The 22,093-nt window shown below is 41.6% G+C and overlaps 2 protein-coding genes across 2 annotated transcripts; one reads left to right on the top strand and one right to left on the bottom strand.

The window, feature by feature from the left end:
• Positions 1-76: 76 nt before the first annotated feature.
• Positions 77-3,139, bottom strand: LOC127752787 (homocysteine S-methyltransferase 2-like). The gene is made up of 7 exons (XM_052278196.1): positions 2,902-3,139; positions 2,154-2,210; positions 1,844-2,070; positions 1,566-1,695; positions 915-1,118; positions 768-839; positions 77-499 (listed from the first exon to the last, which is right to left on the bottom strand). Exons 1-7 carry the CDS (start codon positions 3,076-3,078, stop codon positions 359-361), a joined length of 1,008 nt encoding a protein of 335 aa, XP_052134156.1. The 5' UTR covers positions 3,079-3,139; the 3' UTR covers positions 77-358.
• Positions 3,140-11,722: 8,583 nt separating this feature from the next.
• LOC127752811 (protein NETWORKED 1D-like) lies at positions 11,723-20,443 on the top strand. Its single transcript, XM_052278229.1, has 6 exons — positions 11,723-11,936; positions 12,588-12,653; positions 12,747-13,051; positions 13,736-16,761; positions 16,870-18,711; positions 19,031-20,443. The coding sequence occupies exons 3-6, from the start codon at positions 12,952-12,954 to the stop codon at positions 20,162-20,164; spliced, it is 6,102 nt and encodes a 2,033-aa protein (XP_052134189.1). The 5' UTR covers positions 11,723-11,936; positions 12,588-12,653; positions 12,747-12,951; the 3' UTR covers positions 20,165-20,443.
• The last annotated feature ends 1,650 nt before the right edge of the window (positions 20,444-22,093 follow it).

Below are 22,093 nucleotides of genomic sequence, written 5' to 3'. Positions count from 1 at the left end.
TCATGGTATATGCACTAATAACAGCAAAGCGATTGTTCTCCTGCGCGCATCTTGAAGTTGAACGCTGGAGGATAAATGAGGGGAATCAATCAGGAAGTAAAGAATTAAGAAGAGTAGCAACTCCTTCTAGGCCAACATTTGGCATCATTTCCTCATCAATAAAGGTGCTGGTACAAGCTAATGAAAGAACAACACAGCATTAGTTTTTTTTTTCCTAAATCATTGTTCTCAATAGCTATTCAAATTCCATAAGAAATCTGACTACCTGACCAATAAGACCTGTGTCACATCGGGCAAACAGAGTGAGTTAGCGACTCTGTCCAAAAACTGGCTATCAACTCTACTCAATCTCCATCAACTAAACTCCACGCAGAGCCTTCGATATTCCTCTTATCGTATCTGGACTTGTTCTGCAGCAACCCCCTATCAGTGAGGCCCCAGCCTCATGCCATTTTTTGACATATGAAACAAAATCCTCATTTGAAATCCCTGAGCATTCCTGCATGGAGTTCCAAAGAGCTGTATTAATCGTATACACATTAACATAATGTTAGCTTCAGATATTTGAATAGAAGATACTATCATTTTGCCATCTCATTCTCATATATGGGTATAAAGAAAACCAAATTTTATCCTAATGACAGTAGAGGTTCCTCTGTTTTTTTCTTTGAAATAGTTTTTTTTCCTAACATTTGCAAGTCAACACGAACACAATAATGAGTAGCTATATTGTCAACTTCATCATGATTCATTTAACTGGTACTTACCACCCATTCCTTTCTTATAGGATCATAGCTCTCACCACTATTTGGGTATATTAATATTGGTTTACTTGTCACCTGCGCAACGGAAAGTATAAATTTATTATGTGGTCAATGATGTTTAGGGATCAATACAACCATAATAGGAGTTACCTTCCGGATGGATAAAACTAATTCATGGATAAATCTTGGGGGAGTGCAATTAATACCAACTGCAGCAACTTCCTTGCATGAATCGGCAATAGAGGCACACTCTATCAGGGAATCACCACTTACTACATTGACTCCATCCTTTGAAGTGAAACCAAACCATGCCGGAATACGTAATTTACACTCCTCTAGTAGTTCAACATATGCCTGCAAAAGATCATATTATTTCACTGATTGCAACTACATTGATCAGGCCAACAACGCTTATTTGGTTAGTTTGAAACAGACGAACTCCTAGTTGAAATGTACACTAAAAGAAAGTTTCCTTGCCAGATTTTTTTTTACGTAACTGCCAAATCCTTTTCTATAAGTAGAATCAGCAAAGAATGTGGAAGAAATGCTGAGCTTCAACAAATCAAACATAATTTGTGCAACAAAAATACTTTTTACAGTATCCCACTGACCACGGATCATGGTTTGAAATATATGTCCAGTATTAAACAGGTAATGGACTATGCTATGTTGACTGAAATACTCCAGTACAAAAAGATGAGTGTTAACTCAGTATCAATTGCATTGCCACTTCTATGTCTATTTATGTTCCTTACTACTTTAATCTGCATTACAATATACAGTTCCACTTTCCAAACATACCTGAGTCTCAATTTTGTTTGGAATAGTTTCAAAAACAATAACATCAGGACCAGCTTCAGCAAGGACTTGAAGCCTTCTCAGATGAAAGTTTTTGAGGAACTCCAAAGTGCCCTCATTACCGTAGTCACCACTGCAGAAAAATTTAGTCAGATGTAAAATATCTGAAAGCTCTCAACGGAATCAGAAATTCAGAACTGATTCAGGCAAAAAGTTTCCTGAACCATTATTAAGCAAATACTGATACAGATTGCTCATTAATTTCATTATTGTTAACCAACCTATACTCAGAGCCATCTGCTAGGTATGCTCCATAAGAACCAACTGATGCCGCAATTAGTATTGGGCGCTTCCTGTATTTTGTTACGTCTTTGGCCTCGTCCGAACCGTTAGAACATTTTTCCAGGTAAATAGCCCGTGCTTCACATGCTAGTTCAACACTCCTCCTCAGGAATGATTCACTTTCCTCCTGAGAAAATCCCTTTGAAAGGAAGCCCTGAATTGTGGCCTGTAATAGCAATGTTGCATGCTAATTAGCTGCTTATCATCAACTTTACTTGAAGGATGTTTGAGAAACCAATGAATATATACCTGATATGATCCTGTTATCAGAACACTTGCCCCAGCTTCAAGATAGTCCAAATGAACCTGTTCAAACAAAGGCAACGCGATTACTATTCACCTCATGAGTTATGACATGCAATGTTGGAATCAACAAAAAGAAAAAAAGAACACCCACTATAATATGTTTCTTATCAGTATGGCTTCAAGCTTACTCTCTCCATCCCAAAAAAAACCACACTGATTGTGTCACATCCCGCACGTGGTTGGTTTATTTTGGAACAGAGGGAGTACACCTTGATTCAGGTTAAAAAAAAGAAATATTTTTCTTTTTTTTTGTTTTTTGCTAAACCATTGAACTGAAGTTCTTGCTTCCTGATTTCCTTACACCTAGAAGGCTAGCTGAGCACATATGACACAGCAACCACACTGTAAAGTACAACAAGTCTACAGAGAAATCGGATATTGCTGGAAAGGCGACAGTGCTCTCCTTTTCCGCAGCAAAAATCAGGCATTCCACATCCCTGCAGCATCTAGGCTTCTCAGAACGGCGAGATAGCTCAAGCCACACTGAGACAAAGCTCCAACACGGGCCAAAAACCATTTCCCCCAATAGGCCAATATAATAGATTCGGCATTGCATCCCCCATTGCACATCCAGCGAACCAAATACACACGAGACACGACAAGACTCGAGACGAAGCAAGCAGGTGTACGAATGGATCAACCGAGAGCGCAAAGGGGGAGAGGGGCAGATGAGGAGGAGGCGGAGGCGGACCTTCCGGATGAGGTCGGGGCAGGTGAAGAGGCACCGGGCGCTCCAGAGGGCGTCCTTGAGGTCGGCGCCGTTGGCCTCCAGCTCCGTCGCCAGCCCGCCGTCAATCACGGCCGCGCCGCCGCTCCCCCGCAGGAACTCCGCCATCATGTCGGCGTGGTACTCCCCTTGTTGACTCATTTTCTCCGGCGATGTCGGCGGCGCGAGGAGCGGGGGAGAGAGAGAGGAGGAGAGGAAGGCGTTGGGTCGTGTTTGTGTGGGGTTTAAGACAGGGGAGAGGGGGGATCGTGTGGGCCCGCGTTGTCAGCGGCTGTGGCCCGCGTTAGCATGCGCATTGTACATGGACAGCTTGCAGTTGCAGGTGGGGGTATATGAGGTTCATTGTACGTGGACGCGGCAGGGAAGGTGTTTTTTTTAGGTTTTCGGACATTGGTTCCTTGGGTTTAGGCTGTGGGTAGGACTGTAGGAGTGGCAAAGAGAAGAGAAGAGGGAAGATTGTATACCATAACGTAGGTATTCTTGCACTAAATCCTATTATTTTCATCATTTCTATTTCTATGGTTCCAAAGACAATGAGATGCTTAAAAATCAATTTAAAACTTAAAATTGACATAAAATGATAAAAAAGAATCGTTTTGACCTAATTTTCGTACGTGCTAAATAACCTAAAAATCCTTATGTTTTAGAACTGAGAAAGTATGAGCTTAATTAAAATTTTTGAAACATAGTAAAAACACAGTTACAAACAAACCATCACATTATTAAAAGGGGCAATTTTATTCATATTTTTAATGTTTACTATTGATTTTATTCTTCTTTTTTAGGTTTTCGATTTTGCCCTTATTTTTTTTCTGAAACGAACCTTAGTTTTAACCCTAAGTTGTATGGACATATTGACAGTGTTAAATCGTTGGCAAAAAGACATCCATACCCTTACTTGCTATTGCATGTTTGACAAAAATTTGATAGAATATAAACAAAATTTGACATAATTGTGCCACAAATTGATAAAATTTGGACACATTTTGACAAAGAAAATGATAGGGCACAATTTTGACACATATTTTACACAAGCAGAACTGTAGCAAGCATCACTTAGTCAAGAAAATCCAAATCACAAGTCAAGCAAATCCACTCCCACAGCATGTTGCTCCTCCCCTGCCACTTCCTCAAAATCAAGCAATATCCGGTCCCGAAGTCGAGTCGACACCACTTGCCATCGCATTCACCTCCCCCCCCCCCCCCGACCAACTTGTTGTAGGACCGCACCTCCCTTGCACTCTGCTCGCGGTGTGGCACCGCAGCCTCCGGCTCCTCACGTTGAGCCATGGCCTCCTACTCCCAGCACTGAGCCGTCATTGTCGTCGTCTCCTTCCCGCCGCCTGGCGACCGAGATGTCGCTATCGCTTCCTCTCCATATTGAACCCTCACCGCTTAGCCGAGCCATCACCTCCTGCTCGTACCGAGCCCCCACCGCGCTCGCTTCCTCCTCGCGTGGAGCCACCGCCGCCCTCGCTTCCTTCCTATGCGGTGTCGTTGCCGTGGTTGCATGCTCCTCACGCCGAGCCATCGGCACTTTCTCCACGCATGGAGCTGCCGCTGTCGCATTCTCCCCACACGGACCTGCGGCCGCTGCTTCCTTCACACGCTCAACAATAGATTGGAGAAGGATTGAGAAAGGATTGGAGAAGTAGTTTGCGACAGATTGGCTAAGGGGCTATTTGGTTCCCAGCGACACTTTGCCATTACTTGCCAATAAAAATTGCCACACCTTGCCTAAGGTGAGGTGATCAAATTGTTAGTCACAACTTATTAAGCCTAAAGGAATCTTGCCACATTTTTTTGAACCATTGACACGTGGGACCCAATTTGTTGGAGAGGAATCTTGCCACAACCGTGGGTACAACCAAACACCTATCAAATTTGCCTAACCTTAGGCGTGACAAAGTGTGGCAAAGTGTGACTTGCAACCAAACACACCCTAAATCAAAATGACAAAGGGTATAAAGGTGAATAAACAAATAGGAAATCATTACTTCTTTTTTTCCTACTTCTTTAACCCAACAATCACATTCTACTAACTTCAGCCAAAAACAGGGGCAAATGTCTGGTTAACTTAGAAAATACAGGGACAAAAATAAAAACAAAAAAAATTATGGGTTTACAAATTGCGATGTACGTAGAGAAAGCCATGTATGTGGGAAACGCAAATTATGGGTGGATATAGAAAATAAAATCTTGTGTATTATTTTATACTCCATATTGCTACTTGATTATTTTTCTTATATTTTCTTTCCTCTCCTGCCCTTTTTTTTCTGTTCTAAATTAGTATCATTTTGGCCTCTTGGCCTGTTTGGCCCGCTTCCTGATGCAAGGACCAGCCGAGCTAGTTGGCCACTTGTGGCACTTGGCCTGGCTCAGCCCAATTGGCTTGCCTAGAGCTGATTGAGTATAGCTCAGTCGTCTGGCTCTTTTTGCGGAAAAGCTAATATGCGCGCGCTGGTGGTGCGTGTTTCGGGCTCGCGCTCCTCCACCTTTTTTTTCGTTTTTTTACCATGTTTTTTTGCTTTTTTCCCCCACTTTTTTTGATTTTTTTAATCTCTAGCATGTTTTGAGTTGAAAGTTTTTAATTTTTGAGTTAAAATTTTTTAAATATAAACTTGAAAGTTTTTAAATCTCGACTTGAAAGTTTTCAAATCTCGATTTGAAAATTTTTAAAATTTTCAAATCTTGATTTGAAAGTTTTCAAATCTCGAGTTGAAAGTTTTTAAATTTTTCAAATCTGGACATGAAAGTTTTCGAATCTCGATTCTCGAGTTGAAAGTTTTCAAATCTGAGTTAAAAGTTTTTAAAATTTGATTTTAAAATTTAAAACTTAAATCGAAAGTTTTCAAATCTAACTTAAAAAATTTTCAATATGTTAGTAATGAAATCTCCCAAAAAAAATCTCTAGAATCTTTTCTAATTAATATCATTAGTGTTAAGTATATTAACTAATATAGTTACTTAAGACTAGGGGGAGGAGTGCTCGCTGCACGCGCCAGCTAGCAGCCCCCCTCTCGTTGTCTATCTCCCGAATTTGTACAGGTCCAAATTTGTTATACCAAGATATGTATCATCCATATTTAAGTTTTTTTTAGATGGAGGGTGTATAAGTCACTTCTTATAAATGAAGGTAGCCAAAGAGCAAGAAAAAAAAAACCATTGTTTTCTTATCCAACGGTCGTTATAGGACTGCCAATGGGCTTTAGGCAGCCCACTGCAGGGATCTAAATTGCTTCACAAATCGATTTTAAGCCCACTGGCGGTGGAACCTATTTGGGCCTTGGGATAGCGCTTGACCATTCGTCTTATTCAAAATATTTATATCATGCTTAAAAACATTTGATGATAAATCTATTAACAATAGAATAAATGATAATTACATAAATTTCTTGAATAAAACAAATGGTCAAACGTTGGTAATCAATGACGTCATACAATAAAATACAGAGGAAGTAATTGCAGTGTAACTACGTATGACTTGTATATTAATAGAAAACTTTCATAGCTCAGTTGGTATCCTGCGCGTGGTGTGAACAAGATGTTTTGGGTTTGATTCCCATCAACTGAGAGGTTTGCTAATTTTTTTCTCAGCTTAGCACGAATCTTCAAGTACATCAAACGGTTAAAAAATCCCAGCACGGCTTCAAACGTTGAAAAATCGAAAGTTTCAACAAAAAAAAAACTATCGCCAGTCTTTTAACAAAACCGTAAAAATATTAGGAAATGCGCCCACAATAATCCGTCATCCGTTGGCTCAAGAAGAACTGCGGACCTCACCTCGCCATGATGCGACTGTACCTCCAGAAAAAATGGCCATACACACAACTGGACTGAGATTCTATGACGTTACTTCCCTATGATTTGGTGGCTGACATATGGACCCGAGAGTGATGGGCCCACATGTCAGTCACAGTAAACAGTAACGTACGTCATATGATCTCAATCCCACGCAACTATACAGGGATCATACGAACACACCATGTGCGCACGCGAGAAGGCGATCGAATCCAAAGCTCTCTCTCGTCGCGTGCCGAAAGGCATTTTGTTCTCGATGCCCAAATTCCCTGTGCAATTATCTCTACTTTTTTATCATGTAAAGCTTTGTCAAGTATTTGGGCGTCTCCTAGCTTAAGCTTAGTCGTCTCCATCAAGGGGGGACCCAATCAGATGCACATCTTTGTCTGGCCATGATCGGATGGATCGATCGGACCCAACCTTTCTGGCATTAATGGAGATGATGGTACTTGCAACGCCATGGGTCGGTCGAGTTGGGCTTGGATCTTCTGCTCGGAATTCTTTTATCGATTGAGATTCCATTTTTCCCAGCTTGGGAGAAAAGAGATGATAAATTATTGGAAGGATTTCTTGTGAAAACCTCTCTTGTAGTAATATATAGGTGGGATGCGTATCACGATTCGTGATGTTGTCGCTGGGCCTGTTTGTCGGTGACTGTTTGTGTTTATGTTCTATAAGGAATTTTGATTGCGAGTAAGTGGGTGTTTTTTTTTCTTTTTTTTAAACATATGGGGCCTGTGGATAAAGGAGGCAACTTTTAGATGCTAATGATTGTGTTTAAGCCTGAGCTATTTTTTTACTGTGCACTAAGACTGTACTGGTTGAGCTGCTTTTTTTGGTGGCCAATTCTTTAATTCTGGAAACTGATGGGGTAACAAAGTCTTTCTCTGAAGACTTGCTGCCAAAGCAACGGGAAGTTACTGATGACGTTTTCTGACCGGCAAATGAGAGATTTCAGGCCTGGAAAAGCCGCAACCCCAGCTATCTGGGGCCATGCCATGTGAATTGTGATGAACCATTATATGCCGTTGGATCGAAATCAGACGGCGGTCGGCCGCTCCAGATGTGCAGGGGAGGATGATGACTAGGTACTATGATGGACCGCTTCCATGATTTCAGAGACAGTTTGGGGGAGACATGGTGCAATGGTAGAGGCAGTGGACCATTGCAAACTGATCATTCTGATTCAGGTTTGGGGTGACAGAAGTAATATCATTGTCTGATTTGTGTGCGGCTTTCTTGATCCTGATAAAATTAACTTCTGTTCTGATTTCAGAAGTTACAATGATGTTCTGTCAGTCATTGCATGCATGTGGTTCTTGAACAGATCACTGTATCAAATTCTACTACTCCATCAGTTAGGAGTAACAGCTGTTGGAATCTCGGCCAACTGGCTTCTTGTCTTGCTTTGCTTCCTTGATCACACATCTTTTTGAGGAACTTTTGATCAGATTTGATTAGATGGCCTGGTCTCTCTCTCTGAAGAAAACAAATGCCCAATTCAGCTTTGCAGTGCCAATTGCCAAGCTGCTATTATTGTTCTTTAAAAAAAAGCTTTCAGAAATCTATTTCTTGCTGCTGGCAAATCATCAAGAACTCCCAAAAAGACAAATTTCCACAAGCAATTCTTGCACAGACACCTCAAACACCCACAAAGCAGTTTGATCCTTGGAAGAACTGTAGTAGACTTCAAGTTGCATTTGGATTCTGATTTCTGAAGCCTGATGAATTTAAGTCTGAAACAAAGATTAATCAGCAGAGACAGAGACATGGCTCCATCAAGCCTATATCCTAGCGTGGCAATCCATCCATCCACGCTGTCAGATTAGCTAGACCGGCGCCTAATCAGCCTCTTCAAGCTTAAGAAATTGCAGCCACTTGTTTGGAAGGAACCAAAATGTCAGAATCTTTGCTGTTGGTGGCTAACGACTGACGGCAGCTTATCATCTGACCAACCAAACCAACCACTCTTCTGCTCATCATCAGTTTCTTTTTATTGATTTCCCTTTACAAAATTGCGGGCAGAAAAAGTTTACTTGTCATCAAGTATAATAAAAAAACCAGTTGGTACAGTACAACATCTATCTTGGATTTCTAACATTGCTGAAAAATGACACGAAAAGAAAAAAAAAAACTCATTTCATCGTAAGAACATTTCATCTACGTCTCTCGACTACAAATTTGCGAGCAGATGAAAAGTAACTTATTAAGTATAATAAGGTACTATTTAGGTCCCACGCCAAAACTCTTCACCATATCATATAAAATGTTTGGACACGTGCATATAATATTAAATATAGACGAAAAGAAAAACTAATTACACAGATTGCGTGTAAATTACGAGATAAATCTTTTAAGTCTAATCGCGCAATGATTTGACAATATAGTGCTACAGTAAACATTTTGCTAATAACGTATTAATTAGGTTTAATAAATTTGTCTCGCAGTTTACAGGCGGAATCTGTAATTTGTAATTTGTTTTGTTATTAGATTACGTTTAATACTTTAAATGTGTGTCTGTATATTCAATGTGACACGCGTAAAACTTTTCACCCCAGAACTAAAAAGGGCATAAAAAATCAGTTGGTACAACATCTATCTTGGAGTTTTGCTGAAAAATGACCCAAAAAGGAAATTCTCATTTCTTCTGAAGAAGAACTGCTAATCTGAAACATGATACTGTCACAGCCAAGAACAGTGTTCATCTACAAAGGGGAAAAACATTAATTTTCTCTTGCTGCAATGCTGGCAATGGCATCACAAGGATGATGTGGCTGCACTCGCTGTGGGTGGGGCCCACATGGCCGCCGCCTGGCGGCGCCCACCGGCCAGGCTTTAAAATTCCACCGCGGGATTAAAAATGGGTTTGATTTAGTGTGAGAGATAATTAAAACCGTCGTTCTCCTGGGGTATCCATGAGAAGAATAAATCGGTTCAAGGTCGGAAATGGCGGCACGCAGCCATAGGAGCTTTTTTTTTCAGCAATTTTTTTTGCACACCCGATCGATTTTCGCCTACCATTTCATGTAGCAAAGTTAATCATCCGCTCTATTATATTATGTATAAGAGTCTTCCAATAAAACAATGTGATGCACATTGATAATGATAGCATCATGATTAGAAGATACTAGTACTTCTCTACTAGTAGTAGTACTTCTCTACTATTGTTGACCCTCATAGTACCGTTAATTTAATCTATAGTATTTACTTAAAAAATCTATATATCCTAAAAAAAGAGTAATTATGACTGCTCTGATGGCCTGTATATTGGCGTCGTTTTTACCTTGCGAGTAAGAGTTACAGATAAATTTCATCCAAATTCTACCAGAAACACAATTTTCTATAACCAATTTTGCCATAATTTCTACATTAGGAACAAAAAAAGATATGCCTTTCTGTACATTGCAGCATGCTACTGACGGAAGCAAAAGTTCCAAGCAACGTGAAATTTGTCACGGACAACTCTGCAGCCACAAGGAGCTCACATGGGGATCATTATTTCTGCCGCGTGTCTTCATCTCTCTCGATTAGACTAAGAGCAGGTACAAGAAGAGCAAGTATTAATAATGTAGTATGTAACTATTATATAAATGAGCTATTAGATTGGCTATATATAAATTGAAGCCAGTAGTTGGCTATACTATTAAACAACTTGCTCTAATCAATCGGATAAGCCAGCGGCCTACAATGATCCAATAGAAGCAAATCCCTTGGTAAACGGCTTAATTAATTATTAGGAGTAGACAATACTACCAGCTCTGGTCTGGAATGGACTCTGGCAACTTGTCCTGATGGAGAACCCAAGAAAGAACATTGTTGAGTGACACAATCACAGTGGGGAGGCTTGGAGGTTGGATCACATGGACATGACAAAAGTTAATCATATTGGTTACTCGAGGAGTGATACTGCATTTTAGTAGTGATTAAAAAAATAAAATACATGGCAAAACCAAATGTCATTTTAAAGGCTGAGATGAAATGTAAGCAGTAGAAAAATGAACGAAACTTATTTTTAAGATAAAACTCTATATCTGTATTATTAACGGTTTAAAAACTCGCGATGAAAAATAAAAAATGTCCCAAAATCAATTATAATATTAAATTTTAAGAAAATAAATTTTAGGTGCATATAATTTTAAAACCAATAAGACAATGGAAACCATTTGATAAGCTCATGGATTAAATCCACATCTTTATTGTACTCTAAAAATTTCTACGTCTTTATTATACTCTATAAATCTTGCTGGAACCACCATTTAATGTAGCGCTTAACTGCTTACTAATGAGCTACATATATACTTTGCTTACACACAAAATCATAGTTAGCATACTAACCGGGTAATATGCACATGATGGGTTACGCATTAAAAAGTAGTATGAAACGAAGGATGCGGACTAAGCATGAAAATGCTTAGTGTGAGAGCAAAGTTACGGTGCACTTTTATCATATAGTATCATACAAAGTTCAGCATGCTTTTTAAGTTTTCTTTACTTATCTACTAAAAGATTCCTGTACAATAGGAAAATGCCACAAAGGGTTGTCCATAACATGAAAAATTCTGTTCAATTAAATGCCAAAAAAATCAAGACAAATTTCAGACACCCCCCTATAAAACCCATCATTTCGATTCGAATAAACAAAAAAGCTAACTTTTTTTCAGTAGTCAAACAAAAGAGAAATGCCAACAACCCAATACAGAGTTTGCTTAACCAAAAACCATCAATTCCAAATATTAAAACCGTTGCACCAGCATTTAGTTTTAGATTTCACCCAAATAAATACTCCAATCCCAATAATGACGCAGTTATTCCAAAAAAAAAAAAATCACAGCTCATCGCATTAGTATTATTAGGCAGCAAATCAAATCACTGGAATCACTCGCAGTCACTGCTCCTGAAGAAAAGTTTCTCCTTCTCCCCTTCTCCAAAGATTGGTTCTTTTTTATTCTTCTTGCTCAGTTTTTTTTTTCTCTCTCTCTTGTTGGGACCTACCACCACCTTCAGTAGTGGTGAGGCAGCCTTACTTCTTGGTGGCATCGAAGCAAGCACTGCACAGCGCAGAGCAAGAAGGCAGAGTCCAGACTGTGAGAGAAGGGGAGGCAGGATGGGTTGAGGAGGAGGAGGAGGAAGAAAGGAGGCGACTTGGTGGATCCAAGGAGGCCACTGCTTTTGCTTTGCTGCTGCTGGGATTCCACTTGGTATGCTTCTCTTCTCTCCCTTTCTATATCCCCTCGATTTGCAGGATTGGATCTTTGGTTTTTCTTTTCTGCTCCGGTTACTGGTTTATTGATCTTTGTTTGTTGGTGCTTGAAAGATCCGATTATTTTTGTGGTTCTTGGTGGTGTTTATGTGATTTGTTTCTGCTGGGGAGGAATTGTTTGGTGTTGACGGGGTGGTGGTGGTTTGGTTTGGTTGGTGGGACAAAAGAAGAGCAGTCGGTGCCAAGCCTAAGGAATGTTTGTGTGGAATTTGATCATGTGATGAATTTCCTTCCCCCCGGTTTCTTGCCCTTTTCTTCTTGATGATTTGGTTGGATTGCTTGGTTCGTGGTTCGTACGATCTCGTTTCTTTCTGGTGTTCTTCTTCCGTAACATCGCTGTTCGCGATTTCCTCGAGGAGCTTATGGAATTTTGACTCTGGGGCTATTCTTCTGTTTTGGAATCCTGCCCGGTTTTACCGGTCATCGTTGAGAGAATTCTGTGTTTGGTTACACCGGAGGATGGGAATTCTGTGTTATTAGAGGATAAGGTGGCTACTCTGGTGGTGTGTTTGCTTTTTTGTGCATGCAACAATTATTCTTTCTTATTTTTCCTCATCTTATAGTTACTTGATACATTTTTATGATTCAGTTTCAGGGAGTTGCGACCTGCCAGTGTATCTTCCTGCCCTTTCAATTAATTGGAGAATTAGAACCTGTAAGTACTACTCTAGACTACTGTTGCTCATAGCTGTGTATACAACTTGTTTAGTTGATATTATCTGTACCATTTCTGTTTCTGATATTGTAGGTACAATCATTGCCAAATTGCAGTGGCTGTTCTCTGTGCCTTTCATTCTCTTAATTTCGGTTTCGCTCCTGTTCTGAAGAGTGGGGGAAAAAAATTAAGGCAGTTCTTAGCTTTGGGAGCTGCAGAATATTGCATTGTTGCATAATTCAAGTGCTGAGGAAGTGAGGTCTTAATTATTGTTTGGAGTTTTGCTTTTGTGGCACCAATGGCGGCCTTGGTCGGTCATGACGCGAGGCAGTATTCATGGTGGTGGGTTAGTCATATCAGCCCCAAGAACTCCAAATGGCTCCAAGAAAATCTCAATGGTGGGTCTTCTTCTGTGTTTAGCTCATTTAGTCATGTTTATGCATTTCTTTGATCCATATCATGAAATTGTAATTAGCACTGCACTTTATATTTGCTCACCAAACCGTCAGTAGTATGCTATTCTTTAATTGTTTCTATTTAGCAATACATTTCCAAGGCACATGGTGTGCATGCAAAACGCTTTTTCTTTTTTTTATCCCCGTCCTGATTAGCCTTGATGCCAGGTTCAACACAGTCTGTATCTAATTTAGCAATTTGAGTATGCATATGATTTTTTAAATAGTATTAGGTAAATCTTGTAAAATATAAGCTAAATCCTGACATATTTATGCTGCAAGTAAATGAAGTAATATTTTAATCTCTCAGTTTTGATTCATGAACTTATATTGTATGATTCTGTGACTTGTGCCATCTTCTGTTGTCCCTCGAACTTTTGAAAGCAATTTAAGACTATGCCTTGAGCTATCTGTAGTATATGTGCATGCCTTTTCTTGGATAAATAATGATTGGGGTTCCGGGTTTTCTTCTTAGGGCCCCATTTTCCATTTAACTGTTTTCCCATGGGGTTGAAACACTTAGATGATTTTGTAGTTGAATTTCAGTTTGATGCCTGCATATTCACTCATATCATTTAGCAACAAGTCAATAACCAAGGTTGAAGCTAATCTTGTTTTATGCAACAGACATGGACTCAAAGGTTAAAGCTATGATCAAACTTCTCAATGAAGATGCTGATTCTTTTGCACGAAGAGCAGAGATGTACTACAAGAAACGCCCAGAGCTAATGAAACTGGTGGAGGAGTTCTACCGAGCTTACCGTGCATTGGCAGAAAGGTATGATCAGGCCACCGGTGCACTTCGACAGGCCCATAAATCAATTTCTGAAGCATTTCCCAATCAGATGCCACCAATGTCTGATGAGTCACCCGCTTCTTCGGGCCAAGAAGTGGAACCACATACTCCAGACCTGCCCACTTTCACCCGTCTCCCTTTTGATTTGGATGACCTGCAGAAGGATGGAATAGGTGTGTCACCACAACAATTCACCTCCAAGAGGAATGGTACACACCCTGAGGAAGCCATTGCACTGCCAAATCGAAAAGGTTTTGATGTGAAAGTGCGTAAAGGCCTAAGCTTTGGAAGCCCAGAAGTTAAAGGCAGTGATGCCATCAGCAATGAGATGGTAAATTTGCAACAAGAGATTTCAAGATTATTAGCTGAGAGCAACAGCATGAAACAACAGATATTATCAGAATCTGAGAGGGCAAACAAAGCTGAAAATGAAATCCAGGTTCTAAAGGATACCGTCTTGAAATTGAATTCTGACAAAGACACGTCTCTGCTGCAATATAATCAGTCCACTGAGCGGTTATCTACTCTGGAGTCTGAGCTTTCTAAGGCCCAGGATGACCTCAAGAAGCTAACTGATGAAATGGCTACAGAAGTTCAGAAGCTGAGTAGCGCTGAAGCACGCAATAGTGAAATACAGTTTGAGCTTGAGGCTTTGGATCAAAAGGTGAAGATGCAGCAAGAAGAACTTGAACAAAAGCAGAAGGAACTGAAAAGCTTCAACTTAACCTTCCAAGAAGAACAGGATAAGCGCCTGCAGGCTGAAAGTGCTCTGCTTTCAGAGGGGAAAGAGCTTGCTCAATGTCAAGAAGAAGTACAAAGGCTGACTATGGAAATCCAGATGGCAAATGAAAAGTTGAATGAGCTCAAGCAGACCAAAGTAAATCTTGAGAATGCTGTTTCTGAGCTGAAGAAAGAAGTTGAGAGCCTTACTGAACAAAACCGCTCCTCTGAGCTGCTTATACAAGAACTTCGTGATGAAATTAATTCTCTGACGGATTCAAGGAACGAACTTCAAAATGAAATCCAAAGCCTTAGGAGCACCATTTCACAGTTAAACACCGAGAAGGATGCAGCCCTATTTCAACACCAGCAGTCTGTTGAAAGAGTTTCTGATCTGGAATCTCAACTCCTGAAGCTACAGCCTGAGCTGGAAGAAATTGAACAGAAGGTTCAGATGCTGATGCAAGATCTTGAACAGAAGAGACAGGAAGCAGATAATGCCCATGCCCAGCTGCAAGATGAATGCAATAGGCACACACAAACTGAAGCAGATCTTCACAGGTTTAAGAATCTGCATTCTCAGTTGGAAGAGGAAGTGACAAAGCTGACAGAAAATCTTGACAGATCAACAAAGGGACTGGAAGAGTTGGAAAATGCAAAGTTAGACCTGGAAAACACATCAAGAGAGTTAAAAAGCACAATCTTAGATTTAAAATCTGAGAAGGATGCAGTACTTCTGCAACAACAGCAATCTTTGGCGAAAATATCTGATTTGGAGCTACAGCTCTCTAAAACACAGTTGGAACTGAAGAATTCTGAACAGAAAATGCAGCTACTGGAGCTAGAAATCACACAGAAGAGTGAAAGTATGGACAGCCTGACGTTGAGCCTGAAAGACGAAACTGAGAAGAGGGTGCAAGCTGAAACATCACTCATTTCAATGGAGAATATGTATTCTCAGTCTCAAGAGGAAGTGAATAGATTGCATCTAGAGATTGAGAAACTTAATTCCAAGTTGAATGAATTGGAAAACTTGTCATCTGAACTTAATAGCACAATCTTACTTCTAAATGCCGAGAAAGATGCTACCGATCTTAAGAACCAGCAGTCCCTGGTGAGAATCTCTGATCTGGAGTCTGAACTCTCAAAGTTGCAGGCTCAACTGGAGAAAATTGAAGGGAAAGTACAGATGCTGGAGCAGGAACTTAAACATAAGAAAGAAGAAGTGGATAGTCTCCAAATCAACATACAAGATGAAGCCCATAAGCGCAGTGAAGGTGAAGCAGCTCTCCTTTCAATGACGAATCTTAACTCTGAGTCTCAGGAGGAAGTGAATAGGTTGACCCTGGAAACTGAGAAGCTGAAAGTGAAGTTAAGTGAGGTGGAGAACAGTAATACAGATCTTGAGAATATCGTAGCCAAGCACACAGAGGATATCCATGTCCTCCGTGAAAAGAATGTTTCCACTGAACTTATGATAAAAGAACTTCATCATGAATTGGAGGCCCTGAAGGAATTGAATGTGAAACTTGAGAGTGAAATGGGGTTACATATAGGCGAAAAGGAAGCACTTCAGAGAAACTTTGCTTGTCAAAAAGAAGAGAAGCAAAATCTAGAGGGGATACACCATTCTATGGCTGAGGAAATGAGTACTTTAAAAAGCAGATCAGCAGCAAACCAGAAGTTGATTGAGGACTTGCAGATCATGAACTTAAAACTGAAGGAAGTGTGTGCGAAGAATGAGGTAGAAAAGGCACTTCTCTCAGAAAAGGTTCAAGAGGTGGAGAAGCTTTCTGAAGAATTTTCACTCATGGAGAACTCACTTTCAGATGCAAATGCTGAAATGGATTCACTGAGGGAGAAGATTAAAGTGTTAGAAGCTTCAGAAGGCTCTCTGAAGGATGTAATTTCCTCTCACGTTTCTGAAAAGGCTATCCTTACATCAGATCTAGAAACTCTTGGTAAAAATTATGCTGATATTTCAGAGAAAAATTCTAACTTGGATATCTTAATATCTGATATGAAAGCTGAGATTGAAAATTTGAGAACAAAGCTGAAAGATTCTGAAGAAACCTGCCAGGCTCACCTCGCAAATAACTCAGCTCTTTCTGACGAAAAGAACAATGTGTTCTCTCAGGTAACTACTGAAGTTCCTTCTGTAATAGAAATAAATTCTTGCTATGTTTATTTTAAAACTTAAATCCTTGTATGTAATTAACATTATTTTGTCACTTTTGTTTTTCAGCTGGAGAGCGTTACAGTGGTTATGAAAGCCCTGGAAAGTAAACATGCCGATTTGGAAGACAAGAGCTCCTCTTTATCAAAAGAGATGAATCTTGCATATGATCAAATAAGAGAATTGCAGGATCAGTTAAGAATAAAGGATGAAGAATATGAAGCATTTGTTAAGTCACATCAAACGCAAGTCAATGACTTTGAGGAGCAGATCTCTTCTCTGCAAAAGAAAAGTTATTACATGAACGAGTTGCTTGAACAGGAACAGGAGAACAACATGAGTGCTTCTATTAATGTAGTGATCTTGGAGAACTGTTTGGCTGATTTGAAAGACAAGAACGTTGATCTTTTCAATGAATGCCAAAAGTTTGCAGAGGCAAATCATGCCGCAGAGATGTTAATTTCACAGATGAAGGATGAAGCCAGATATCATCAAGATGAGAGGAAATTTTTACTAATTCATACTGAGAAACTAAGAGAAGGGATTTCACAGCACATGAAGGTCCTAAATATATGCAAGGATCTAGGTCCTGCTAATATAGCGGAGGACGAAATTATTTTGCAGACTGTCTCAGATGAAGCCTCCAACATCATGAAACTTAAAGACCAAAGTGAAGATGCAAACAGGCTCATGTACACTGAGCTGACAGTTCTTGCAACAGTTATGTTGCAAGTAGGACTGGAACTCAGAGATCTGAACTTGCAGAAGCGTGCCCTTGAGAAAGAATTGGAAACTAGGGCAGCAGAGTTCATTACATTGCAAAATAACAATGTCCAGATGTTGGAGTGGAACGAACAGCTGAAGCAAGAGTTACAGCAAGGCTGTGAAAGGGAAGAGGTTCTGAAAGCAGAAATACTTGTTTTACAAGAGAAGCTATCTTGCTCGAGAGATTCCTACCAGACTTCACAGAATGAAATTGTGAGCTTAACTGAGAAAAATGAGACCTTGTGCAAGGAATACCAGTCTTTGATTGAGAAGTATAATGCTTTGGAGGATGAGAATGGAGCCCTTCTTTCAGAATGCATGAGGCTTGAGCACTTGTCTTTGTTCCTTAGGGGCCATAACAATGAGGTAGCAACTGCATTGGGATCTCTTACTGATGAGATGGCTTTGTTGGGTGTAGGTAAGGATGAACTTGATTGCGAAGTCCAAGAGCTTAGCAGAAGAGGTATGATGCTTGAATCGGAAAACAATAACCTAAAGGAGTATTTTATCTACCTGATAGAGATTCTCAGCGCTCAGTTAGCCCTCTCAGAGTTTGATTTGAATATCAACCAAAGCATTTGCCAGGAGTTGGCCAGTGAACTTGAGAGCTGCATGGCACAGCTGTCGCAGAAGGATGATGAGCTACTTGAAGCAGAAGATAAGGTTCATTTGTTGCAAGGAAAGAACCGAGAATTATGTGGAGTTGTTGGCTCGCTTCAGGTTGCCATTGAAGGGGCTAAAATTGTGAAAGAGGAACTTGAGAAGAAAATCGCAACGTTGACTGAAGAGGGGAACACCAAGGATGGTGAAATTTCGCTTCTTCACCAAGCAAACGAGAGACTGCAGGTGGAAGCTGACATCCTAAAAGACAAGGAAGACAGTATGACTTCCTCACATGAATTACTGTCGAAAGAGGTTGAACAACGTGAAGGGGAATTTGTTGTGTTGATGGGTGATGTGATAACCTCTTCAGTGAATGCTGCAGTCTATGAAGAGAAGGCACTTGAACTTATGATGGAAAATACAGAACTAAAGGCCAACTTGAGCACACATGTAGCTCTGATAGCATCTTTGTCTGATCATGTCAATGAGCTGGAAGAAAACACTCTTTCTCTGTCAAAGCCCTATAGCACAGAAAGCAAAAAGGTACGCTTCTTCATTCATCTTGTTGACTAGGAATTATTTTCCTTTTTTTTTTTGCCTGGTAAAGCAACAAGCAGCTCTTACATTTTAGCAAAATTTAGCCATCATTTAGACTTACATCACCAGTATAGAATGCTCAATAGTAGTATAGTAGTATTATTGAAAATTTTGCTGCTGATCATCCTCCTAACATCTAATGGTAGTACCTGAATATTTCTATTATAGTTTCGTACGCGACATGGGTGTGGCACCTTATCATCTTGAACTAGCGTTGTCTACTTCTCACCTCCCTATTTAACAGCTTATCTTCTTTTTTTCATAGGAAGATGCAGAGGTACCTTTTATGCAAGAGCGCAGCCATGGGCCAGAATCTCACCCCTTGCCGGAAGGAACTCCAGAGCTACAGCGGCTAATTGCAAGAATGGGAGCACTTCAAGTTGCTATTCTAAATGCCAAAGATCTTCATGATCAGGAGTCAACCAAGTCTGCTGCTACGTTGGCAGCAGCACACAGAGACATTGAAGAGCTTAAAGCAAGAGGCGGGTCGCAGATGGAGGCAAGGGAAATATACTCTGACAATGAGAAGCTGAACAACATCGAGGGATCCAAAGGGAAGCAGGTACAGATGATGAAGGATATCGAACTTGATCAAATATCCACATGTCCACCATATGGCACTGGAGCTGCGCTCTACCCACTTAAGAATGGCGCGAATGCTGGGATGGATGACGAGATGCTGCAGCTGTGGGAAGCTGCCGAGAGGAGCTGCAAAAACCAAACATCCAAATCCTCATCAGCTGAGCACGACATAGAAGCGGTTGAGGAGGTGAAGAGTGAGTACCCTTCCTCTGAGCTAGCAAGGGGAAGAGACCTTGGAATCAATAAGCTTGAGGTGTCGACATCATCTGTAGAGCCTCATGAGCAATGGAGCAACAATGTACTGGAGAAGCTCTCTTCTGATGCTCAGAGGTTGCAGAGCATCCAAGTGAGCATCGAGGAGCTGAAGCGGAAAATGGGGAGCCCATCAAACGGGAAATCGCCCATGAACTCCGAATACAACACTGTCAGCACTCAGCTACTCGATACCGAGGGATGTGTCTTGGAACAGATCAATTACAACAACAAATTGACAAAGCGGGTTGAGAACTATCCCGCGCTATCAGATAGCATGAACGCGGAGCAAGAAGGGTACCCCAGTAGGAGGAAAATATCTGGACAGGTCCAGAAAGGATCGGAAAACGTGGGGAGATTGGAATTGGAACTTCAGAAGATACAGTATGTCCTGCTAAAGCTTGAAGAGGAGCATGAGTACAGGAGGCTCAAGGTCTCCGATAAGCGCACTCGGGTTCTTCTGAGGGATTATCTGTATGGAAGGAAGGAGAAGCGCGGCGGTGCGCAGAAGAAAAAGAAGAGGGCGCCTTTCTGTGGCTGTGTGCAATCAAGAACTGAGACTTGAACCATTTTGTTCTGGCGGGAAATTAGCTATAAAATGAAAAGGAAAGATGAGAGATGTCAGCTCCAAGAGGCTGTAGCACTGCTTTGAGCAGGCCATGTTCTTGGGTTCATCCCCATTGTAATTGAGTTAGTATTTTAGTGCTCAAAACAAAGCATATGTATCTAAAATTTTGGCTTTCCTGTCTAAATGAGGCCATCTAAGCTTAGTTCAATATGTTATAGTTTTCTTTCCATAGCAAATATGATATAGGTATAATATAGCAAGGCATTTTATTTCAAACTATGCTGCATTTGGGTGGCTTCTGCAATTCATTTTTTAACATCAAGGTCTCAGGCTACAAAAACAGGTAGAGTTTGCTACTCTCATTGGATTTTGATTCTCTTTCTGATAGAGTTTCACATTTCCTGTGGCTCGCTACTGTCATGCTCTGAATGCCAATGATTCTGCTGCGTCTTCTGTGCTTTCAACGACTGAGGATAACAATGTCTATCTTGTTTGCTGGGGTATCAGATGACGGCAGGATATCAGGCTGTAAAAATAACATTTAATTTAAATTCAAGGACTTAACGTTTCCTGTCAGGCAGTATGTGTTCATGTCAATAATCACAGGAAAGACATCGATAGACCAATCTTCATGTAGAAGTTATGCAATGGATTATAATTCTTTCAGGTTGAACATTTCAGACGAATGGTCACATTCAAATTACAGTATTCATGAATTATTACAGATGCAACTCAGCAATTTAAACACAAGCCCACTATGAATTTAGAGTCGATGAATTTACTCACGAATGCAGTTCTCCATGAAGAGTGCTCCAGGGGGAGAAAAGAAACACCCAAACCTTATCATTTCATCAACTTCGTTACTTGCAAACTCATATCGCCTAAGCTTCATGTCAGTATCTCCTGTAAGCAACATCTTCCGGCTTCAAGATTCAGAAAGGTTATCTCCGCATTCCTTTAGGTTAAAGAATTCAGAAATGTAGTAGGTCGCCCACGCGCGGACGACTCGGGGGAAAACCTAGCACTGCCGCCGCCACTCTCTCCTCCTCTCCCTCCCCTCGCCGCTGCCGGAGACCCGAGCGGCCGCTGGGACGGCGGCGGCGAGGCCAAACCTTGACGGCGCTTTGCGCATGGAAGGCGGGCCGGCGCGCGGAGCGAGGTTGAAGACGCGGCGTGGAGGCGGCGGATTTGGCACCGGCGTGGCTGGATCTGGCCTCCCCGCAGGTAGATCCGGATCTGGCCGGAGCAAGCCGCGGCTGGTGGCTGGCGGCGTCTGGCGGCTGGCGCCGTCTGGCGGCTGGCGGCGGAGGCCGCGGTGGGGGAGGCAGTAGAGGCGCGGCCGGCGGCGGCAGAAACTGGCGCGCGCGGCCGGTGACAGGAGACGACTAAACAACGTGATGGAGCGGGCGAGGGCGGTGTGAAGCCCGTCGGCGGTGGTGACGCTCCTGGTGGTCGGCAGTGGACGGTGAGGAGGACGGAGGCTGCCGCAATGAGAGAACGGAGGCAACGGCGATGCGACCAGGCATCCGTTGGAACACGAGCGGCCTGGTCGAGGCTGTGACGACGGTCATGTTGTGAGGGGGGTGTTGAAGCCTGCGGCGAGCTTACTTCCTGGCATCTTCCCTTTTGCGGGGGAGAGGGGATCCATTCTTCTCTCACCCTCTCCCTCTCCAACCCAATCACGTGGGTGGACTTGAAGCGCAACAAGGGTTGAGACTCTTCTTTGATGGCCGGGCGGCGGCGAGGCGTCGGCGCGGTGGTTGCGCGTCGAAGGGGATTAGAGGGTGGTTCTGCTGAACTGGCATGCACTCTTTAGCGTGGGAGAGTAGAACAACAGGCGAGCCGGCAACGGCGACACCTGCGGACGCCCTTTTTTCCCTGGGGCGTTGCTGTGTTTTCTATCGTTTCCCAATGGGTTCTTTAGGT

The sequence above is a fragment of the Oryza glaberrima genome, chromosome 10, assembly GCF_000147395.1.
Source record: "Oryza glaberrima chromosome 10, OglaRS2, whole genome shotgun sequence".
NCBI lineage: Eukaryota > Viridiplantae > Streptophyta > Magnoliopsida > Poales > Poaceae > Oryza > Oryza glaberrima.
Note: the sequence above shows the minus strand (reverse complement) of the source record. Positions and strands in the feature narration are given on the sequence as shown.